The sequence below is a fragment of the Lates calcarifer genome, linkage group LG15, assembly GCF_001640805.2.
Source record: "Lates calcarifer isolate ASB-BC8 linkage group LG15, TLL_Latcal_v3, whole genome shotgun sequence".
Lineage (NCBI taxonomy): Eukaryota > Metazoa > Chordata > Actinopteri > Centropomidae > Lates > Lates calcarifer.
The window spans coordinates 28,412,799-28,429,905 of NC_066847.1; the positions used below are offsets into that span (position 1 = coordinate 28,412,799).

General features: G+C 40.1%; 1 protein-coding gene across 1 annotated transcript in view; it reads right to left on the minus strand.

Annotated features, from left to right (window-relative positions):
- Window positions 1-16,828, minus strand: part of mbpb (myelin basic protein b) — a 46,072-nt gene extending 29,244 nt beyond the window's left edge. Inside the window, exons 1-2 of the mRNA XM_018683570.2 lie at window positions 16,572-16,828; window positions 2,837-2,895 (exon numbers count right to left, since the gene is read on the minus strand). Of these exons, the coding sequence (XP_018539086.1) occupies window positions 2,837-2,881 (45 nt within the window). The 5' untranslated portion in view covers window positions 2,882-2,895; window positions 16,572-16,828. The remainder of the gene's footprint in view (window positions 1-2,836; window positions 2,896-16,571) is intronic.
- Between the last annotated feature and the right edge of the window lie 279 nt (window positions 16,829-17,107).

The window sequence follows — 17,107 nt, forward strand, 5'->3', positions numbered from 1 at the left end:
TACATTACGTGCCTCTGTCTGTAATTCAGTGTTGACAACCCACCATACAGAGAAAGAGGTAACCTAATGGAGTCCTAGAGCTAATATTTTCTTGCTATCCTGTCATCATATACCCCTTACAACACTATATATAGAGGGCTATACTGTAGTCCTGAATTTAAATCTATCAGTTCTAGTTCTTCCAAAGTCTTAGAGTGTGCACAAACCAGCAGAGACACATGAGGAATGACTGAGCAGTCTATGCACTTTCATTTCTACTCTGGCAAAACCACTTAATTGAGCAGTGGGGCCAGTGTTTTTATCCTGTAATTCAAAGTGGGATTTGAGGATCTAAAAAAACAGCAGTGTGAACATTTCAGATGGCTGAAAGAGAAACATTTTGTCAGAGCCTCTGTTTAGGTGTGACAAAATAGGTATGGGTACATTTCAGCCTTCCTGAAATGATAAGGGATTGGGAGAGGGATCACGACTCAGACAAACCGCATCTAAACACAACCCGCCTTACTCTGTCACGCTCTGTTCCTGCTTGACTGTCACTATGACAACTAGCTGTTTTGCCAGACCTTTAAATTGACTTTGATGTCACAATAATCAAGCCAAAAAGAAAGGGGAAAACAAATTATAGTCAGACATAGAGAAATATACAATGTAATTATAAAGCTAAATAAACAAAGCTGCTTTAATGCGACACGCTGCCCTAACACATCTCCTGCCAGCTTCACACTTGACAAATTAATCCACTTCTCTTGCTCCTGATCTTCTCTCTTCAGAGTGTGCTTCACAGGCAAAGGAAACAAATCATCTATGGGCTGAGCCATCAGCCCCCCTGCTGGTGGGGGCTCCCTTCCTCCCCCAGCATGCCAACATTACACTCCGCCCATTCCAGGCACCAACCGGGTAGACAGACACCACACAGGAGGACCGCGGGTCGATGCTGCAGCCCACAGCCTCAAATACTGCTGACATTTTGTTTTCCTTCTACACCTCCTTGCTCGCAGTCTGGGGTTAGGTCCACTCACAACAAGCTCGCACCCTCTTCAAATCTGATTGCAGCCTCAGCCTTAATGGCCCAAACTCATTATATCCACTGTGATTTTGAAAAGCTGTGACAAAAAAAGGACTTAAACAAGGCTGGGGTTAATTACATGAAGTCATTAAATTACATTACTGTCCCAGTTTAAGCCTGATCCTACTCCGCGCTCGGCGCACAGGAGCAGTGTCTGGCCTGTAATTTCTGCACTCACGGAGCAGAAAGATGAGTAGAAAAAAATCTCTCAAACATATTTCCTTTATTTAATTACAGCACTCTTAGAGGCAGACATTTTGTGTCAAGTACTAGCTCTAGGGCACAGCAGAACACCTTGCTTCCTAGCTAATTAAAAAGCTCTATTGTGAGATACTTGATGACTTTGTTTGTTATAAAAGAAAAAAATGCTCTTAATTTGCCACTAGACCTTCAAGCTTGATTCATATCTGATCACACCTTCTTTTTATACTATAGCACTGCTTTAAAGGCTTTATTTTTCTCAACGGTCGAGTATAAAATCCCAATCCATCCTGATGCTTTTAAGTGCAGTAATTGCCCTTGTTCCAACAATTCTGCCCACCTGCTGACAGAGCAAACTCCTATAACAGCAGCAAAAACAATCCATCAGCCGACATAACTCTCTCTAATCATCTCTCTGTCTGAGATTTTAATCAAGTTTACAGTTAATAAGCATAAGACTCAACAGCACAACAAGATGCAGGTGCACAGAAACATCACAATCCCACACCTTTCACTTCTGTCCAGATAGAAAAACTGCACCCCACCCAAAAAAAATCTGTTTTCTAAATGGACTTCCAGGGTAACAAAATGTTACTACTAATGTTATTATGATTTGGAAGTATATGGACGGTCAATTATCAGTGTCAGCTGGCTGAACCTTCTGAGCAGAGTCCTGATAATCATTGGGCCAGAGCTAATGGTTAAATGAGACGTGTACCTGGAGGGTTTTAGTGTCAGCCTTGATGCACACAATCATCTATCAGTTCCAGCAGGTTCTCTTGGGGAGCACTGTTGTGGCGAGGCTCATGGTTTGGAGGGGTTATTATAGGGCGACACACAAGAGCCATGGAGACTGATCATGCATCGGACGTTGCCATGACAACACGCCTTAATTAAGAGTGGGATGCTGACAGTTACAGAAAAGCTATTGTTTAAAATGCAGAGTGCAAAATATGCAGAAACACTTTAAAAAGGTGACGATCCCAAATGTGTCAGTGTGCAGGATTTTCACAATAAAACCGTTATAGTGACGTTGAAGTCATAATAATGGATACATATGAACCTAAAAAAAAAGTCAAAAGTAAAAGCAAAGTCATCTCCACCTCTCAACAACAATTAATAGATCGCTGCTCCTCAATGCAGTTTGATTACCACAGAACCTGGATTTGAGTGCCGGAGGTGAGAAAGTAAGCACTTGTAACTGCAAATACATAGGCAGCACAGAATTAAACCAAATCACAACACTCTGTATATAGACCTTAGAGATAAATACACTCCCTGTGTGGAATTTAGTATTTTTCACTTTGCTGTTGAGTGGTTTAACAGTCTGACTTGAAAGCTGGCTGAAGGTAATAAATCAGTTTGAGTGAAGAAGCTTGAGCTTGTCGGCAACACAGTCCAAAGTCCTGCTGATAAAGGCCAGTGTTCACATTGATAAGGTTATGAAAAAATTGTCCAACACATGCGTTGCTCCCAGATCACAAGTGCATGTACACACGTTTCAAGGTATTACTATTGTTCCTCACGCACAAGATATTAAAGCAGCTACAGCACAGTAAGGACTCTTACCTTGCTGTCCGCAGGTGACTCCCTTTTTCCTAGATGCTGGCCCATGCTGCTGACAGAGACTGTGAGAAAAACAGAGACTGAGTTAACACCAGGAGAAGACTGTAAACAGCACATTATGTGAAGATTACGTACCCTCCCTTATCTAAGCAAGAGAGGCTACCTCTTCAGTCAGTGCGAGAACGTGTCTCATCACACACAGCTATGAAAACACTGGGGGATCCCATGGTCATTGTGAACAGTCTCATACTGAATGATAGCGTGCATCTGTGTGCTCGCCTTAAATTTGAGTTTAAGACATGCATGCACAAGATGATTTTCAGACATCACTAGTCTGGAAGCTTATCCTGATTCAAATGAAACTTACACAAGTGTGATGTGGAAACTTGAAGCCTCCAGTGAACATACTGACATGAAGCCCGGGTTACACACTGATCTTGCACATAGACTATACAGTATGTTGCTTATACAGATTGCTGATCACTTCCTGAGTCACTCACTATCAGCAAATGGATATAATAGTAGTCTAGCTTTTGAATTGATGCTAAATCACACTACTACACACAACACATCACCACAAACAAAGTGTGTCACTTAAAAGCAGGCTGAGACCCTCCATTTCAGGCTGGCTCAGTCTGGTGATTTAGTTTGCACTAGATCTTAATTGAGTTTTCACACCAGACAACAAAATGAGCAAAAGCATCAGAGTTCAATGAAAGTGAACCAAACATCATAGGTGTAGAACCGCCCTTAGTGTGAAGTCAGTCCTCCAAAAGACTTAGTGTACTTTTACTGATTGTAAAAGCAAGGCCTGTCTTGATCAATAACACATCTTGGCCACTTCTTTGCCTTCATCCACTCATAAGAATACTTTGTGCTGATGGTGTTTTGCCCCTCTGCTGTAAAACACAGCATGCCAGTGATTAGTAGCTACTTCATTAGTGTCATCATCTTTGAATCTGATATAGCTCTCCACAGCCGATGATGAACCTTTTTTAACACCAACTTATTATTTTGCTGCAGGGTGCCGTACATTAGTCTAATCCTCACCATTATCTGCTGCTCTGCCATCTGACTAAAGGTGTGCAGGTCATGGGAAAAAAGAGGGCAGATTTTCTATCAAACAAAATGCTGCTCTATTTCAGGCGTTAATGATTATAAACGTCCATTACAATATGTTTGGTAATTATACAGCACTTAAAGGTGAGGGCCTGATGTTAGACTGTCTCGGTGTGTTTCCTGTGTCACTGTGACAACATCATGTGACAACAGTACATGTCAGACTTCTGCTGCTGCAAACAGACAGAAAACTGACAGACTCCAAAAGGAGTACAGCCAAGTCTGCCAAGCACCAACAAGTCATAAAAGGCTCACTACCCTCAAGGGATGAAGCATAGAGTAAGGGAGGCTCAGTTCTCTCCATGTGGCAGAAGTGAGAAATGTCTATGAAGTAAAGAGAGGTCTGACAAACAACATAAAGTCATCCAACCAACAATTTTTATACTGATATAAATGCAAATTTTTTTTAGATAAGTGGTGCAAGTGAGGAAAGGTGTAAAAGAGTTTATCAAACAGAAGTGCTGAATATTGCATGAATCAAAATGTCAGCCTGCAGCCACCACTCAAAGAAAAAGTCTTCTTTCCTCCATTCTCCTTTACTTTCAAATAATCACAGGGTGCATTTTTGGCTTTTAGGAGAGTCTTGGAGCCATCAAAAAAGCCTTTCATCATCTTTGACACCTTGACTCTTTTCTGGTTTTTCTTCATTTTATAAGAAATAAAGACACTATATGGTAATATCCTGTGACAAAAATTTATGCTAAAAACATTTGGTAATGAGAGTTATTGATGGTCTACTGATGATGTTGGCTCAGGCTTCTAACATTATGATTGGAAAGAAGGCAGGAATCTCTCCATATGAAAGCCAACAATGATGAAAAATGATGTTAATTAATTCAAGAATGTTTCAGAATTATTATTTAAATTCTACAAGCACCAAGTCTCTTCTGTTCCCTATTCACAAGTCAATCAGTCCAAAGGATTTAAATAATATGTTAATAAGGCCTTTAAACAATCACCATAAAAAGTAATAAAATGAAATCATTACTGCACATTCATGTTCACACACATGATTTAACTTCTTATTTTCCTCATACAACAGTCAGGTAAGGTTAATTAAATAAAACGCTGTGCCCACAGTGCACACAATGAATAAATATTAACCACTGAGAGGTGTTATTACATCCATTGTCCTCTGAGCAGGGAGCACAGGGGAACACTGTTTACCACAAGCTGCAGTTTTAGACAGTGTGTTTCAGCATCTCAGGGAGGAACAAGTGTGATTTAAATGCAAGCTTGAGATGTTCGTTTTGCATCAAGGTAAACAGCTCTACACCCAGAGGAGCTAAATTTGCCACAAAAACACGAAAAAGCATCTTTAACAATTAATTAGAAATTCTCTTGGAAACACTCATGAAACACTCCTAACGAACAAGTTTCTCGTCTGAAAATCTGTCTCATTAGCCTATAACACAATGTACTGATACCTCTAAAGAGAGGAGCAGCCATATCTGAAAATAAGTTTGTTAATAAGGGAAATTTAACAGCCCAGAGCATAATCTAGCTCACTTTAAATTATTATTATTTGTTTAGCTTTTTGAGAGAAGCAGAGCTACACATATTATCACAGTATAATGCTGAACATTAGCTAATAGTTGCATAATTACACAACCACTGAAAACAGAGCAACATTATCATTTACTTGGAATTGTGTTTCTGGCTACCTGAAGAATGTAAGTCTAATATACACTCTCCTTTGCACTCTAGGTTAATATAATATCTGTAAAATCTGGCTTCAATATCAGCAGCTAATTCTGCTACCACATTCACGAGCTACCTTTGTCTGCTGTCTGGTGCTGGGAATGTACAAAACAGTGGGGTTTTTTTTTAAGGTTTCTGGTTGAAAATAACTGCCTGTTGTCTGGTGTAAAAACTAAGTTGCTGTTAAACTACCAGCTTCAACAAGCCTAGTTAGCAGCCACTCAGTTGGGCAGGGAGGGTATAGGTTGTGGCTTTCAAACAATGATTGGTTAGTATCAAGGAGCCAAAAGTGTGCCAAGAAAACATTTCCCACACCATTACACCACCACCATCAGCCTGCCCTGTTAACACATGGCAGGCTGGGTCTATGGAATCATGCTGTTGATGCCAAATTCTGACCCTAGTATCTGCCTGCCTCATGAGAAATCAGGATTGATCAGACCAGGCTACATTTTTACAGTCTTCAGGTGTCCAGTTTTGGTGAGCCTGTGTCCAATGCAGCCTGTTGTAGTCCATCCACCTCAAGGTTTGACATTCTGAGATGCTTTTCTGTTCACCACAGTCGTAAAGAGTGGTTATATGAGTTATGAGTTATTTGTTATTTGTTTTTTTTTTTTGGTTTGTTTTTCATACCATTCTGAGTAAACTCCAGAAAAAAATCCACAGATTGAATGAAAACAAAACTGTCTAGTATCAACAATCACGTCGTGCCACGTCACTGAGGTCATATTTTTCCCCATTCTGATGTTCTGATTTGAGCTTTACCTGAAGCCTCTGACCTGTCTCTACATGCTTTTATTCATTGCACTTCTGCCACATTAAGGATGGCTGATTGGATAACTGCATGAATAAGCAGGTGTATAAATTTCTTACATTTGCATCTTAAGTCATGGCTCATAAACCAAAACAGTTAGCTGAAAAAACGTTCGAGTATAAGGGAATTACAGAGTCTGGTAATTCATTCTCAGTGGGTTCATTACTAGAAGTGAAAACTCTTGTTTCACATTTCATTCATTAGTAGATAAATATTAATTAGTACAATTCTAAACAAGATTGTCATATAGAATGTTTGATGTTAGTTTATTATTGCCCCCAAACAACTGCTTTAGAAAAGCTTTAAGTGGCATGAAGGACTGATGCAAACAAACTCACAAACTTCAAATGAAGCTAACACACTATTATTTTGAAGAATGAGTCTGGGTAAAGCACTGCCACTAGATAGCCTGTAGAATGTGTTTGATCTTGTCAGCATATTACATAGATAAAAAAAAAAGATACTGTGTGCAGTGAATGCATGTCCCTATTATGAATCCAGGGAATCACATTACATATCTGCATGACAAATAATCTAATTTCTGTTGCAGTTCATGAGAAGATATTAGACAGTTATCTTCCAGTGAACTTCCAAAGGAGAGCCCTGGTTTATTTCTGTATATTTTTCCATACTGGGAGAACTCTTTGTAGCATCTGTACATGATTACTTCTCCACTGGACCTCAGTCTCCGTGATACAGCCAGCCAAGGTTTGTGGCTTGTGACTTCTGAAAGTCAGTTAGTATTCACCAAACATATTGTTTGTCTAGTGTTTAAAATTGCTTCGCCCTATAGAGAAATATTAGTATGAAAAACCTCAAAACTTTTAAATAGCATTTGCGAGCTCAAGAGAATGGGTTGAATCATAGCTGCTTGCGGTTGAGCCAAAACAGTTACAGAAAGCACAAACAGGTAACCACAAAAATAAGCTGAAACAAACTCCCCGCTGATTAAACAAAGGGACACAATTATAATACCAGCGGCTGCACATTGAGTTTAGTGTAAAACTGATATCCACTGAGGATGTCTATGTTTATTGGACGTGTAGAGACGTTGCAGGGATTCTGTGCGACTGAGTGTGAGGCCGCGCAGGCAGTTTCACTCTTGAGTGTTACACAATCAAAAGCTGAGATCCTGCAAGGACTTGCAAGAAAAGACTGTTGCATAATAGAGTGCGAGAGAGGGAGAGGCACAGAGGAAAGAGAGGAGTGTGTGCACAATACAAGGCAGCAATTACAACTTGGCAGCAGTACTTTTTAAGTTAAAAAAAAGAAGAAAAAAAAAGCAAAAAAACACTCACTTGTTTGCCTGGCTTTTATTTTTCCACCTCACACATTGCCATATAATTTAGAAAGAAATAGGAAGTTGTTGCAAAACAGTCAGCCAGAGAAAAAGTTGAATTCATTCACCCCTTCCCAATTTAACCCACATAAGTTGCTGTTAATTACCATGTACGACTGAGTACATCTTTTCTGTTTGCTTTTTAAATAAATCATTAGGATGGAAAAAGCTCTTATTATAGGGTGACTACATTAAGGCCAGCACCTGGAAGAATCCATTACCACTCAAAGCAGAGTATGCAGTACATATGAGCAATTACATCTGTCTGAGCTGTCCATTACCTGAGGCTATTTCAAATCCACATCCTCATAAGCCGCTAATGTTTTCACATGGCTTCAGCGCAGATAAGAAATGGGGCTCATTAGCTTGAAAAAACCTGGATGTCCACATTTAAACAAACTTCCTACCATATGTCATCTGTTTGCAGCACATACTGGATTACTTTAGCCCTATTTTTCTCTGACTCTTTCAGGTATTGGCTTTCACACCTGAACAAGGGAACAGAGATCATCAAAAAAAAAAAGAAAAAAGAAAAAAAAAGAGGATATCCAGTGCTTTTACTTTTTGCAGAAAAAAGATATGTGATAGCAGTGGAGAACAAAATCTTTCCTAGGCCATGTGTTGCAAATTTGGTTCAGGTAACATTTTGTCAGCTGATAAAAAGACAATCCTCCTTCTTCCCAGTGAGAATAGAGGTGGTAAAGCTATTTATTTCACTGACTGTAGGCCCGTGAAGATGAAAGGGATATTACCTTTCTGCAGCATAAATCTTCCTGTCAGGATCAGATGAGCTTTTTTATAATGCAGACCAAAGGGAGAATGGATTACTCTACAACAACCACAGCAATAAAACTCTTGGGAACAATCACATATGGAAACAATATCATTCGCAACAATCAGGCTTTGCTTTATCAACCTGCAGTAAGTGCTCTCATTATAGAGAAACAATGATTAACAAAGACAACAATACTGTGCCAATGGATTTCACACCACCAAGATTGCTCAGTCTGAGCAAGACTTCCTCAAACAAAGGGTCAGTGAGCATGAAACCGACTTTTATAGGACTATGACTCACAGAAAAGATGAATGTGAGGAGCTGAGTAAACAATGTGGTGTGTTTTTGCTCAGTGCATCATGTTAGTACATCAAAATGTTCTCCCCCAGTACAGTACAAGCACTCAGTTTTCCCACAAAAGTAGAGAAGAAAAAAAACATCTTTTGGGAATATGAACTCCGTGATGGTAAGATTTTGTTCTTTTGGGATTTAAGAGGGTTTAAGGTCAGAGATTCTACTGAGACAGGGGTCACTACAGTGCTTAACACAGGAGATGAAGCGGAAAAACATTGTGGACAGTCAGAGTTGCATAATATTATCATAGTTTTATACATCCTGTCTGGTGATGAGCCCACAGATTTACAGTTGCTGTTATGAAGTTAAAATACAGTATTATATGGTGTTTGGTAAACAGCTTCTGACTAAACAGTCATACAGGGAGAAATCCATCACACAATAGACCAAGGTATCAGTTTTTCACTGCAGTTTGGGGTGTTTAACCTGGTTAGCCTTCACTGACTGTCCCGCCATTGGGTGGGTGCAACAGACTCTCTAGGACATGTTTGAAATTCCTACCAGGTCCCTGTTTGTGTTAGTAGGAAAGACGGAGGCTGAAGGCATGGGAACACAACAAAAATGTTAACCACAACATTTGATTGCATGATATGAAGAGGACTTTATATGGTGAAAAAAGATCCAGAAGTGACATTTTTCATTATGAAAATCATTGTGCGTTCTGTGTCTTACTGATAAACGCACTAATAATTCAACCTACAGTACGGCTGGGTCATGACAGGTTTTATATTCACCGTTGTTGAGATTCAAGTCCCGTATGTACAGGAAGTAAAAGACCCTTGCTGGAAATTGGAAACTGAATATTTATTAATACAAATATTACATTTTTTGGGATTCTGAACCAATTTTAGATGAATTCCACGACTACTATGTGGTGTTTTGTTCCAAAAGAAACTGCTAAAGAGACTAAGCTGAAACCTTTTTAACCATGGCCAACAACTTTGGAGGGAAGCATAATGCTAAAAGACATGCAGAACAAGCATACACCAACAGTAATAATAATAAAAAAGACAATTTGTGGTTTCAGGAGGTGTTGCATGCTGTAACTGCTTCTTGGTGAACAACAGCTGGGTGCAGTGACTTCCTAAAATCTTATCATCTCTGTGAGGTTGCCAAGCAACCAGAGGGACACACTGCACATTTCTGTTTATACGCAAATCAAGTAAACAACATATAATGTCAGGGTTAGTATTAGCAGGCTTTGAACTTCAGCAAGAACTAGGCTAGCTGTTTCTAAGCTAAACCTACTGCCTCCTGACTCCAGCTACACATTTAATGCACAGAGATGAGAGTGGTTTCAATTTTCTCATTTAACTCTTTAACTCTCATTTAACTCTCATTTAGCTCTTAAGAATCTTTGCATTTGTGCCTTTTCTCAGTAAACATGTACCTTTGCACAAAGTTTAGTTAAAAGGTAACATGGATGATAGCTGGCTATGATAGCCACTATAGTCCCATAAACTGTTACGTGAATAGCTAGTGTCCATGAGGAAATGCAGCAGTTTATGAGCACTGTCGTGACTCAGGTAGTTTTCTGACTCTGGTTATCACAGTGAATCCAGAGATCATTATTTGTTAAAGAGATAATGTATCTGTTACTACTCATAAAGTAGATGCACGTATTTTAGTCATTTTACATTTGTACAATCAAACTGCATCATTATTCCACTATTTTATAAAACCTGTCTACTGTCTATGTAGCTCTTATGCACAAATACAAATAAGACGTTGATGGAGACGTAATGGTATCTAACAAAAAGACAGGAAGTGGACACTCAACTAAATATTGTAACTAAATACACATATTATAATTTCATCTAGAGCAGCTTGTGCCCATCTTGCTGCAGCTATTGTGCATACATTCAACAACATGTCTGCACTGTGTCCATATTATATCTCCGTGGCTCTCTCCACTCTAACCACTGAATCACTGTGTGGACAAACAGATGTTATCTCTCTCCTCCAGAGTCAGAGTCATAAAAGGTATACACACACTCTGTGTAGCCATTTCTATTTAGCCATGTCCCATGTCGCACAATTCTCAGACACAAACCTACGATTAAGAAATGTGATGCCTATGCTGTAGATGCGCTTATCTATAGTAGATGCATTCTATAACCACTGCTTGCATATTTTATTTGATAAGAAGCCTGCGTGGTATTACAATGCACATCATGCTGACAAACACATTCCTCTGCTGGAAGTAGCTGTGACACGTGTTTATATGTCTGCCGTTGCCTGGTTCCTTTGTTTCTCTTTAAATTTGCTCTTGTGCATGCGAGACAACGACTTCTTTTAACCCTCCAGCTGCCCTCTGTGGCTGCACTATGTTATGCCCTACTGTGAGAGTCAATTACGTAATATATACGGAGCATGTGTGTGTGTGTGTGTGTGTGTGTGTGGACGGAGGGGAAGGGGGCACAAGAGAGAGTGATGAAATGAGAAACAGCGATAGTTACACACTGCCCGTCTACCAGTTTAAGTGCTCTACTCTTAACAAGAGATTTGAGGTCAAAGGTCAACATCTGTCCCTGAGGGAGGGCATCTGCTTGTGCAGTGATGAGTGCATGCAGCAGGAAGCCTGACATCCAGCCTGGTTGGTTTCAGTCTTCTCACTTCCTTTCTCTCTCCTTCTCTTTCAGCCCTGACCTGCTCTTTTCTGTGAGGTCGCCAGAGCAAATCAATGTCATGTTTGAGGGTAGGAATGAAATAGTTTGCACACTAAGCTCAGAGCCTGTCATATAATTCTAATAACTGAATAAACAACCACCTATAACCCCAGAATAACACTGCCGCTCCTCAAAAAATGCAATGATATAGGGAAATGCATGAAAGACATAGTCCCATTCCAGACATCTGGGGGCTAATACAGGGAAACAGAAAGAGGTTCACTTACAGTTGATTCACTTGGTACAATACATATGGTATGGGATACAATGTCCTCGTGTGTCCTAGCCCAAGACACTTCTGCTCACACCTTAAGGCAGACAACCTGTGTTGTCCCTCAGTTGTCATGCTTTCCACCTTGCTAAGAACACCTTACCCTACAGAGTTAGCTAACTATTGCTAATTAGCTCAGCACGTTAGTTCATCAGGACTTTAATCAAAATCAATTTAAGTGTATTTGCTGGTATTTGTGACAACAGCCTCAGTTAGCGGAGCGCTGTTTCTGAGTGCATGGTTTCCTGTGCTTGCTAGCTCTTATGTCTCGAGTCAGCTAGCTTTTCTTTAGCTGCGCTAACAGTGCTACCTACAATAAGCGCTGAAGCAAAGCATTCAGGCCTTGTCCACTAGAAGTTTGTATGTTTATAGATGGCAGGCTTTCACACAGTGGTGTCAGGAACCCAAAAAAAAAGCAATTTAAGTGTACTTAGCAGCTATATCAGCTTGTCATATTGTTTCTGAAGGGGTGTCACAAGGTCCTCATGCACTGGTGATATTTTTTTTTTTAAAAGGAGTAATTCTTTTGTGGGGATATGAGTTAGGTTACAAAAATAGCTCTGTTCAGTATTATCGCATAGACTCTGTAATACCCCTGTTTGAGATCAAGAACTCATTGTTCAAGTATTACAAAGAATTTGAAGTTTTAATAAGCTACCATTATCGCTGAAAACTGTCTACGTGCCATGAGAGAACAAAAAGCTTATCAAGCGTAGCAGCTGCAACTAGGGTGTGGCTTAGCAAAAGATCAATTACTTTAAAATTAAAATATTTCTTGCAAGATGTTTAGAGCTGCTGTGATTAACAGAGTCATCAATTATTCAATCAAAATGAAAATAATCAGCAACTATTTTCCAAGCTTCTTTTTCTGGACTTAGACCATAGTAGATCAAATGTTTTGGTTTTTGGACTGTTGGTCAGAAAGAAAAGACTTTTAATGACTTAATCTTGTTTTCTATGGCACTGTTTTCTGATGTTTTATAAACAAGTGTCAAAGTCATCAATTCATCATGAAAATAATCATTGGGTCAATGGACAATTACTATTTTTTTCGGCTATGGTTACATTATGTTTTAAATGCAACTGTCAGGAACGAGACAAAATGAGTTCTGGATAATGCAGGAAAACACAAAAACTCCACAGAAAGGTGAAAAAACACTGCTGTAGCTGTAAAACTGATCCCACTTTTAGAATGTTGCACAAATTCTCTGCAATCATGTCATACGACCCAACCACATGGATGGTTAGCAGAGATGTTAAACACTTCAGACTGTCATAATAATGTGCCAATGCCTTGCATAATCATCATGACCATCACCACTCTTAGATAACGATGCCAGTTTGAGCTCAAGACTTTGAATGCTTGAGGACAGTTGGACAAGGAATTGAGCTAGAAGAGAAGTCAGAGTTTTGTCAGCTCCAGTGACCAGTCAGCCATGACTGTCTGGCTGAAATACAGCAGCTCCACCACAGACAAAGGCAATGTTTGCCTGTGGGCTCCAGCTGCCTGTCTGAAACATCAGGGCATCTGTTTCCTTAGCTCCTTGCTCTCTTAATATGAGATAATTGGGGAGGGGCTGTACAAATAAATACACAGCTGTTATCATGCACATTTTTTTAAATGATCATTTCTTAAAAGACTGTTGTGGGACTTTTCTCTTGAAGGAGCACATATGGCTCTAAGGGAATATTAGACACTAGCGGCAAAACAATACTCCCAGGGGTCTGATGCTGCATAGCTATTGCTCTGTTAATTCAAGCACATATTTGTTTTCCTTTTTTATGCATGGGCACCTCCTGTCACTCCCTGGGGTGTTCTAGTGATAGAGCCTTGAAGCATAAGCTCAACGCTCCTCAATGGAGATACACAACCTCTGCCACCTGGGGTTCTCTATCTAATAATCCAAGCTACAACTTCTCAACTCGACTCTGGAGGCAAAATACTCAACTCTACCATCTGCTGTGATCGCTACGAGGAGCTGACACATTACGGGCTGTGACGCCACAGCGGATGACAGGATATGCTGTCAGCGCAGCACCCCGAGCTGACTGGCAGCACCACGCCTTGGGCAAAAACTAACAAAACGTATTGCGTTGTTGCACAGGAGTTGCTCATATAGCAGGTAATGTGACTCAACCTGTCAGCCAAGAACAGGCGCAGACAGGAGGGGAAGTGAGAGAAGGGAGGAAGTTTGTGAGTCTGTGAGGACGGAAGTTCACTAACCTCAGTGTATCACCTGCAAAATGCAGATGTAGTGTGTGGATGTTTAGCATGTGCAGGCACACACACATTTGGCAAGTGGAAAGGAAAACTTCACTTAGTATGGAATAATTGTGACAGACCAGCTAACTTTTCACATAACTATCTGCAAAACAACACTCAAGGCTTGCTGGTGTAAGCTTGTCTTGTTTATAAAGACAAAGGAATGCCAAGGGAGGCACGTGACAGTTGAGCAAACCTCTTGGCATTTTCTCTCCTGGCTGAGCTGAGGCAAATCCTGTGAAATGCAAAGGAATGCAGGTAGCAGCAGACAAGCAGAGCTTTATCCTAAAGCTATGCTACAAGTGCTGGCATCTTTCTACTGTATGTATAAATCACCTGAAGCTTTTTCTATCTAGTTAGTAATCCTTGACATTCCACGAAATCCATTAGGTCATGCCAAATAGATTTCTATCACTGCAGCTCCAAACTATTACAAAAATGAAGCATTAGTACAATCACGTTATCAAACAATGCTGCAGCCGTGTGATATTCAAGTTTCACGGTGTGACCGCCACCATGAAATCAACAAATTGGATTCCTCATTTTTTCTGCTAACATGACTCGCTTTGTGCCCTGTCTTCATCTTTTATCATCTGGAGGAAGATTTAAAAAAACAGGTGAGAATTAAGTGTACGTGCAATTTGTTCACTCAGAGGTTACCTTGCTGAGTCTTCCCTAACTAGAGGACATTCAGGGCTGCAGGCTTTAATAAATCAGTGCAGTTGAGACATAAGCAGCCACTCATGTGTGAGTACTTTATTTATAGACCATGCATAGCAGCGACAGTAAGTTACAGCTACAGCTGTAAGCACCAATCTCTCTTTTTATATTAAAGGAAGAGACAATGTGTAAAAAAAAAAAAAAAAAAAAAGCTGACTGAAAGCTTATGGGATCTTCTGCAGCTGTTATAAGCTGTTGCCCTTTCCACCAACAGTGCAGTGGTGAACAGCTGTTTTTCTACATTTAAGCCTATAAAGCCTGTTTGGTTTCTGTTACAAGCCTTCACTGTGTTGTAAAGTCAAGTAACAAGTGGAGCTTGCTGCTGACCAGTCGTCACTAAGGATGCTGAGTGATGTAATACTAATTTCCTCCAGGCTTTACAGTGTATGTGTCAGACTCCTGAAATCCAGAAGACCAGTCTCTGGTCCAAACAAGAAAAAAAATGGTACATGAAAACTATAAGGCACAAAAAAAAAAAACATCAGAACATTACTGTTTTTTTTAATGGCGAATGTTAAATATTCAAACCAAAATAATTATGTTTTAGAAACAATTATATATTTCTAATGTTAAGATAAAGTTTATGCAGTGGTACGTGGGGTAAATTTAAGTACACTGGCCATTTAAATGTCACATGACAACAAGTTTGTGTCCATGTATTCATCTAGTCACAGCTAACATTGATTTCCATATGTTACAATATTGAGCAAAAACACCAGATGCCAGTGCCAGGAATAAATGATGAAATTTAACGAGCAGCATTTCACCAAATCATTGCTGACAGTCTTGTTGAGTCGGAGTTAACGCCTACATGTTTTTTTTTTCTCGTATTAATAGCCTACACCTATCGGTGCAAAACTCCGTTTAAAATCGTCCAGTTTAAAGGTGACAGGCTTTGGTGCTTATTACCGTGCATCGTCTAACATGACTTATAACATCATTAGACTCCATTTGATTTACCGATAAATTCGGCATACATATGACTCACCTATCATTACGTATATTTGTTAAAGTTTAAACTAAACAGTTGGTTTCGCTGTTGGCCCACCAGCCCCTCTTCTCCCAAAACACACCGCAGTTTCCGGTAGCAAATAGTCCGAAGCAACTACAAAAATCTGAATGTTGTTGGGTTAAATTCCTGCTTCGCTTGCGACATGTGCGCCGATTTGAAGAGAACCATCTAATAATTGTCATCAGACATTGAGTCTCTTTCAACACTGTGCGTTATATTGCCACTAAGCAAACAAACGTTTAATTCCAAGTTAAGTTTGCTGTGATTGGTACGGCGAGAGAGAGAGGGAGAAGGCAGCAGGGAGGGTGGTGGTTTTAATAGTGGTGATGGGGGGCTACACTTACAAAGCACATGACAAAGCAGTGACACTGTCTACTGGTAGTGATGCTTATTAAACAACTGTTACTACGTACGGTTATACTGACTTAGGTAGACTTGGACAGGGACCGAAAATGACATTCCGAGCATATCTTTCCTGCAGGTTTCGAAACGGCTGTTACGCACTGTAAACAAGTCGATGTGGATAACATGTTTACTATCGTTGTGCCGCGAATCCCGCGGTCGAAAAGAAAAGCAATAGTAAAAGCAAAAGTAGATGCGACAGCGTATCTGCCACTAGTGTGTAACTGTTTCCACACCGGCTTTCTCGCCTTGTATTTGTTTGAGTGAATTTTTTTTTACCAGTTGGACTGTGCACATACCCTTCTCCGGATAGCTTGTGTCAAATGCATCCACAGCTGAGCCTTGTACTGGATGTAACCAACTGTCAGTCTTCTCACAACAGTGGTCGACGGTGGTCGTCGATAGCAGCAACAATAACGCCTTTTTCCCCGTTATGGTTCGCCGCTGCTGTAATCACCAATGTGTTTCCTTAAAAAAAAAAGAAAAAGAAAAAACGTGTCTCGGTGCTTCCTGATTTAGGTACAGTGGTGATGATGATGTTTGTAAGGGGTGGGGCGGAATGCAGCTTTAGTCCGCCAAGAAATGTGAGCTAAAAAGGCACGTTGGTGCACGTCTGTGCATGATTAGTAGCTCGTGCTTCATTGTGGGGAGGGTTAAAAAAAACGCGCGAAATCGTTTTGAAATGTGACAGAAAATGACTCGACAACTGTAGGATTTTCTCTCAGTTAGTACCAACAGCTGGTTGACAGTTTCAGTGCCGTTACATATGTATGTATATGTATGTATGTGCGTACACACACACACACACACACACACACACACACATATATATATA